General features: G+C 46.0%; 1 protein-coding gene across 2 annotated transcripts in view; it reads left to right on the forward strand.

The window, feature by feature from the left end:
- LOC139545387 (tetratricopeptide repeat protein 28-like) overlaps positions 1-6,909 on the forward strand; it is a 263,792-nt gene that overhangs the window by 208,993 nt on the left and 47,890 nt on the right. For both annotated transcript variants that reach the window (XM_071353103.1, XM_071353104.1), the window contains exon 6: positions 6,798-6,909. This exon is cut by the window's right edge and continues 685 nt beyond it. In XM_071353103.1, the coding sequence (XP_071209204.1) occupies positions 6,798-6,909 (112 nt within the window). The remainder of the gene's footprint in view (positions 1-6,797) is intronic.

Raw genomic sequence — 6,909 nt, forward strand, 5'->3', positions numbered from 1 at the left:
AGGAGGCCCAGGGGACTGCTAGGTGATTGTGTGGAAGGTGCCCTCCTGTCTCTACCTCTTGTTTCTCCTTTGCTCTCTTTCCTTGTCTTTTTTTCTTTCTCCTTTTCATTTGCTCTGCTTGATGGTGCCTTGCGCCTCTCTCTCTCTCTCTGTCTCTCTGTCTCTCTGTCTCTCTCTCTCTCTCTCTCTCTCTCTCTCTCTCTCTCTCTCTCTCTCTCTCTCTCTCTCTCTCTCTCTCTCTCTCTCTCTCTCTCACTCCCCCTCACCCGTAGTGATTGTAATCTGAGGCTGTCAGGCTCCCAGTAATTGAAACTGAATAGATGAATCACTTAATTACCTAATAGCTGATTCTCCAAGAGCTGAATAATGAAGATAACAGAGAATGAAGTGGGCATGAAAAGCATAATTTCTCTAATTACACCATTGTTGTTGTTGTTGTTGTTTGTGTTGATGGTAAAGGGGGGAATGTTGTTGTTGCCTAGTCATTCCCCCACATACTGTAGCCAACTTGACATACTGTAGCCTACTGTACAGTCTGCTTGCTTTGAAGTACCACCATGCAGAGATACAATATGTTCTACACCAGTAGTTCCCAAATTGTGGGGCGAAATTGGGTCGTGCATCATCAGTTCCTCTTGTCATGTTTGTCATTGTATACTTAGAAAGCTATTTATAACTTGTCAGAAATGTCCAGATCAACTAGCCCATGTTATTTAGTTTTTTTAGCCCATATATATTGTTGTAAATATTGTGTCACTCAAATATCACATGAATACACATTAGACATGGCAAAATGTATGGAATTGCAAGAAAATGTTCGTTGAAACTGCTAAATGTTCTCTGCACCCCATGACAAAATGTGTAGAATTTCAGGAAATAAGCTTTAAACCTGGGGGGGTTAGGTTTAGAATGTTCCCCAATGCTAGAAGGGAGGCCCCGAGTGAAAAAGTTTGGGAACCCCTGTTCTACACAACGAGGACATGATCAAGCTTGTAAGATTAACAAGCTTAAGAGAAAAGGGAAAAGAATGACAGTGTCGTATAGCGAGGGGGAGAGAACATGTTGAGAGAGAGAAAGTGTTTCTTCACAGAACTTTTGTTCCCCTCTCTCAGCTCTTCTCTAATGATCTATGTTGATGTGGAGAGGGTGGAGCGACCCCTGTCATGGCTTATAGGTAACATGTAACCAGCTAGCACTCCGCTCAGTACAGGGATGGTAACATGCTTTATTACTGAGGATGGTTGGCTCACTGATGCCCAGCGGTGACAGGAGCCTTGGCTCAGTGCTCGCTGACCTATAAAGGATATGAAAATGTTGCATTCCAGCCTCCATTTATTATTCATTAACCGGCTAACCTACCCCCTAGTCAGCAATTTTTAATATCTCGAAGAGGACTCGAGTGGTGGCTTTCGCATTTAGCTCACATTTCTGTTATTCATGAAACAGAATATAAATTGTATTATTTTCCCCTGCAATTCACTTCAAAGAGGTTTTTAATAAGTTTGTTTGGAAGTTGTTGTTACCCCCCCTTATCTCCTACCTCTCCCTCCTCCCCTCTATCTTTTTCTAACCAACTTGTCATTGTTTTTTCTTGCATCTCAAAAAGTCATTTGAAATGGCGACTCCATAAATTAACAGGGCGGGAGGTAAGAGTTTTAATTAAGCAATCACTTTCCTTGTTTTCACCCTGTTTCCCAGAGCCACAATAAAATCAAACAGGAAACACAACAAAACAACAGCAGAGCCTAACAGAACCGTAAAGAACAGTATTCTGGATCTTGGGGGGCGGGGGGGGGGGGGGGGGCTGAGTTGAAATGGCTTTAGGCCTTTCCTTATATACTCTCTCTCACCCCAACATGGAAAATCTTCTGTGGAGTTTTGCAGGGGATTGGATACATGGCTCACTACAGGAACACAGCCAAGTGTCCTGGAGCAGACTGAGGCAGTCAGAGGAAAGCTCTCAGGTTGGTTGTCGTTGGAAACACCCTAGTCTTTTTGTAAGGCGGGAGGGGAGAAGGCAGGGGCAGGAGGGCAGCGGCTGGATTTACAGAGGAATTTATCCAGCCTAATGGAACAGTCAGAGTGAATGAAAGAATGCTACGGGGAAGGAGACAGGGAGCGAGGGAAACCAAATCATAGAAGGTGCATTTATCTCGGGCCGTGCTGGAGGTAGTCTGTTAGTGAACAACAGGTAAATACGACCTGCTATGGTCCTGGTCCAGGACACACAGACAGGAAGGACAGAAATGGAAAGCCTAGATACTATACTGTGTATGGAAGGAGGGGAGGGGGGTTTGAGGTGATTACATTGGATGCCAGTCTCGTTCTCTTCTCCTGGAGACTTCCTAGTGTAGCAGATCTGTGCTGCTTGGCCCACATTCATGTTCATGGAAAAGCAGCAGTTAGTTCCCCCTCTCCTTGGCCCCCTTCAGCCCAGTCTGATGACAGAGGACCATGCCAAATACTGGACTGGAAGCCCGCTCAAACATTCTCCCACATTTCCACCATCCACGCATAGCTATGTGCCGTATGCATTTCTTATGAATGCATTTACCGTGTCACCATTAACTTAAACAGCACCGTAAAAGCTTTCCTTTGCATTTAGTAAATGTATAGCCCGCCTCGTTCTCAGCCCAACCCTCAATGGCATTTTATCTCTTTACAAAACGGAAACCAAAGTGTCTTGCTCAATACACTGGACATTAACATAAGCTACCTAACTATCCAGAGCTATTATAGATCCAGAAGTAACAGCGGTTTGGCTGTGGGTTAGCAGGGATAGCCGTGACAGTGGGCCTGGGCTGCAGGATAATGACGGGTCAGCTGGAGAAAGCAGAGAGGAAGCCAGCCCAGCTGGGCCCGCAGGCATGCAGGCGGAGGGGTGGAGGGTGCAGCGGCCTGTCTGTGTGTGCTTGTGTTGGCAGTCCTCCCACTCAGCACACATCCATCTATCCATCCCCCTTTCTATTTTATCTTCCGCCTTCCTGTCTCTCTCAGCGTGTCTGTCAGGCTGTGAGAGACGTGTGTTTTCTGAGTGAGGATTTGGTACCTAAGTCCAGACCCAGACTCAGACCCCTACCCCACTACACCCCACCCCCAATCAGGGCCCTGCCTGCCTCCTCTCCCTCAGGTCTCTACTGCCCCCCACAGGTCTCCACACACACCACACCCAGTCATGTAAAATGTCTAGATGTCCAGTGTTCCCAAACCCTGGTCCTCCAGTACCCTCAACAGTTCACATTTTTATTGTAACCCTGGACAAGCACACCTGATTCCACTTGTCAACTAATCATCAAGCCCTCAATGAGCTGAATGAGGTGTGTTTGTCCAGGGCTAGAAAGCAAGTATGCATCTGCTAGTCCTGCAATTTTCTAGACCATTGATTTTTATATACCAATTGAATATGTTGCTTTGTATTAATTCTTCAAGCCCTTGTGTTAACAAACTGACATAAATGGAAGGTGAGCTAGAATTTGGATTCTAGGCCAGGGCTGAGGACTGCTTGGTGATTGGCCATCTTCCTTCTATCCCTGGTATCAACCCGGCACAGTGGCAGAGACTCCATTGATGTGGAAATCCTCTTAGCTGGACAGAGCAGCAGAGAGAGAGCCAGCAGCTGGCAGAATGCTCCACAGTGTAGCAGACCACAACAGCCTCTGTCCACACACAGCACAGAATGACACAGTGATTTACTCAGAGCCCGACACCAAGCCTCAGAGTCATCACTGCAGCATCTCCCTCGCACACTGAGCGCCTGTGTAATGCAAAGTGACAACGCATCGCCCCCCTTTTAATGTATTTAGATACGGAGTGGTGGTGAATTGGATACAGTAGGTCTGTGTACGTGTGGAGGGATATTTTGTGTATGAGTGGAGGGATATTTTGTGTATGTGTGAGGGATATTTTGTGTATGAGTGGAGGGATATTTTGTGTATGTGTGAGGGATATTTTGTGTATGTGTGGGGGATATTTTGTGTATGTGTGGAGGGATATTTTGTGTATGTGTGGGGGATATTTTGTGTATGTGTGGAGGGATATTTTGTGTATGAGTGAGGGATATCTTGTGTATGTGTGGAGGGATATTTTCCTTGTTGTTTGATCCCTCTTTTTCGCAGTCATTGTCTCAAGTGCTCACTGTGCAGATGGGAATTATGGAGCTGCAGACTCAAATAACCTCTGGGCTATAGCCAATATATGTAACATAACAAAGCTTAGTGTGCAGTCTGAGAGAAATGCTTATCATTGCATGGGCATTACAAGGATCAACAGAAGTCAATCTCCCTTCTCTAAGAATAACTTCTTGGTGGGGTCATTTGAAATCAGTGTATCTATCATTTCCCGTTTCTTATCCAGCTGTCCAAACATCTCCGTCATCTCCATCTGGTTTGTGTACCAACACCATTTGCCACCTGAGGCGCAGAACATGCTATTATTTACTATCATACAGGGACCCAGGGGTTCTTGTAATCCTCTTACAATGTGGAAGAGACAGAGATTGTTTTCTGACCCCTTGTCTGGCCCTGGGCACAGCCTTAGGACTAGCCCTAGTCCATGGTCCTCATCTCTTCCTGCTCCAACTCCAGTCTTTCTCCCCAGCCCCCACCCCAGCCTTCAAGCCCCAGCTCCAGCTCCAATTTTAGCCTCCAGCAGGGGACTCAGGGGAGGCCTGGGGCCATGTTTGCTGGTGATACATCAATAGGCATTATACCCTCTGTGGGATAAGCTCCAAAGGGAGGGCATAATCTTGGCAATGACTTTGAAGAGGGAAAAGGTTGTCATTGCTCCTCCGACCAGCCTGCCGTGAATGTTAACATGCTCTGAGCCCGGGCTTGGCTGGGCTCTGTCCATGATATGTGAGGTGCCAATGTCAGTCTACTGTAACTGTCTGACCTCAAATGTCAAAAGCCTATAATGCCTATACCATTTGTCATAATAATAGAGTTAGTAGCAGTTTATCAATTCTACATACTGTATGTTAATAATCCATATTGTATCAGGCATTGCCCTGTCTCTTGTTATTTTTTTTCTGGAGAATTCTTAGCATATTAATTCCTTCAGGTGAGGATGACCTGATGATTACTGGGCCAGGTAAGACTATGACACATTAACCTGAAGACAGAACCACATAGATAAACAATACTGCGCTACTGATCCACCTCATCTGAGGGGTTTCCTTTCCACTGTAAAACTGTGAGGGAACTGTGTGTGAATCATCATAAAAGCGAGCCCATCTATGGATTGGGGTTATTTACGCCACTATCTATGGGCTATGCAAATCAAAGAAAACCTATTCAAGGTTATTTTTTGCTGCCATCTAATGTACCTTGTGTCCGTAACCCCCTTTCCTTGATACCTGGATTTACAAACAAGATCAAATATTTACCTCTTCTTTCACCTGAACTTTCTATCAATCAAATGTATTTAAAAAGCCCTTTTTATCACAGCTTAATTTAAACCACTCCTCTTCTATTCCTCCAAAACTGGCAGCCCAAAAAAAGGGCTGCGTTAGAGAATCCTGAAACTGTATAAGGACGAACGAGAGACCAACAGAATGGCAGGGCTGCTAGTCAGGCATCTCAAAGGCCTAATACAAGGCCTTTAACTGAACAAGCAACTCTAATGGCCATGCCAAGCGACAGAAGTCATATCATTTTGGGTCTGTTAAGTTGGCTGTTTAGTTTGTATCCCTCTGTTTATTTAGCCACTGCGTGCACCAGTACTGTGGAAAGTTCTGGTAGGGAAAAGTCAGAAAACAGTGACACACATGGTGGTAGCTAATCCCAATGGCACCATCAAGTTCCCACCACAACCCATAAATGCCCCCCTCTCCTGTCCTCCCTGTTTCCCACACACCCCAGCCCAGGCTGGCCCCGTCCCCATCCCAGTGCCCTCTGAGTGGTGCGGCGGGTTGGGGCTGGTTCCTCTCCCAGGCCCATTATCCCACACTGATGCTGACGCAGAAGAGACACAGTTAGCCAGGCCTGTTAGATGAATGGCTGCTCCGCCACCACGCCACGCCCCTCCATATGTTCCTCTCTCTCTATGGTGAGTGATCATTAGCCCTGTGGCGGGCTGTCCTCCCCAGCTCTGGCTCCGTCCATCAGCCTGCGGTCATCCCCTACTCTCTTCCTCTGTTCCCCCGCTCCAGGGAGCCACAGCGCTCTGATATTAGGAGTTTAATTATGAGTTTATGGAAAGCTGGGTGACAACAGACAGAGGGACTCAAAGCCCAGTGTGAGAGGAAAGGAAGGTAGATAGATAGATTGACACTGCTGTGTGTGGACGTGCATGCTGGCTGCAGGGCAAAGCTTTTGTTTTCAGGAGGATGATATTTTCTAACAGATAAAATGCTCAATGCACGGAGTCCTAAGTTATTGATTGGTTCTCTACATTCATCTCATTTTTTAGAAGTTGTTTGCTCAGCTTTCGATCGGCTCTGCCCGCTCTCTTTCTCTCTCTCTTTCTCCCTCTGTTGTTTCAGTCCCAGTGGAAAAGTTGTTGGTTTTGCTTATTTTCTTCCAAGACACAATCATGAAGGACAGTTTAAAAAATCTAATGATTCCGTTTTGATGTAATTATAAAGCTGTGTGAATGTGCTCCATTTTAATGATCATATTTTTTACGTGGAATGTTTGCTGTGTGAGCTGGCTCAGCAGAGAGCATATTTGAACTATCGAATTACTTGCTTTCTACATAGTGTGGCTGTCTGATGAGGCACTCAAAGTAAACTCTCCTGATTTCCTGTGAATGGGATGATAATCTTGTCACTTCCCTCCTCTCCTTTCCATAATCCACAGGCATTATCCACCAGATGAAAGGAGACTATGAGACTGCACTGAAACTCCACAAAACCCACCTCTCCATCACCCAGGAGCTCAGTGACTATGCTGCCCAGGGCCGGGCCTACGG

Source organism: Salvelinus alpinus, chromosome 19, assembly GCF_045679555.1.
Source record: "Salvelinus alpinus chromosome 19, SLU_Salpinus.1, whole genome shotgun sequence".
In the NCBI taxonomy this organism is placed as follows: Eukaryota; Metazoa; Chordata; class Actinopteri; order Salmoniformes; family Salmonidae; genus Salvelinus; species Salvelinus alpinus.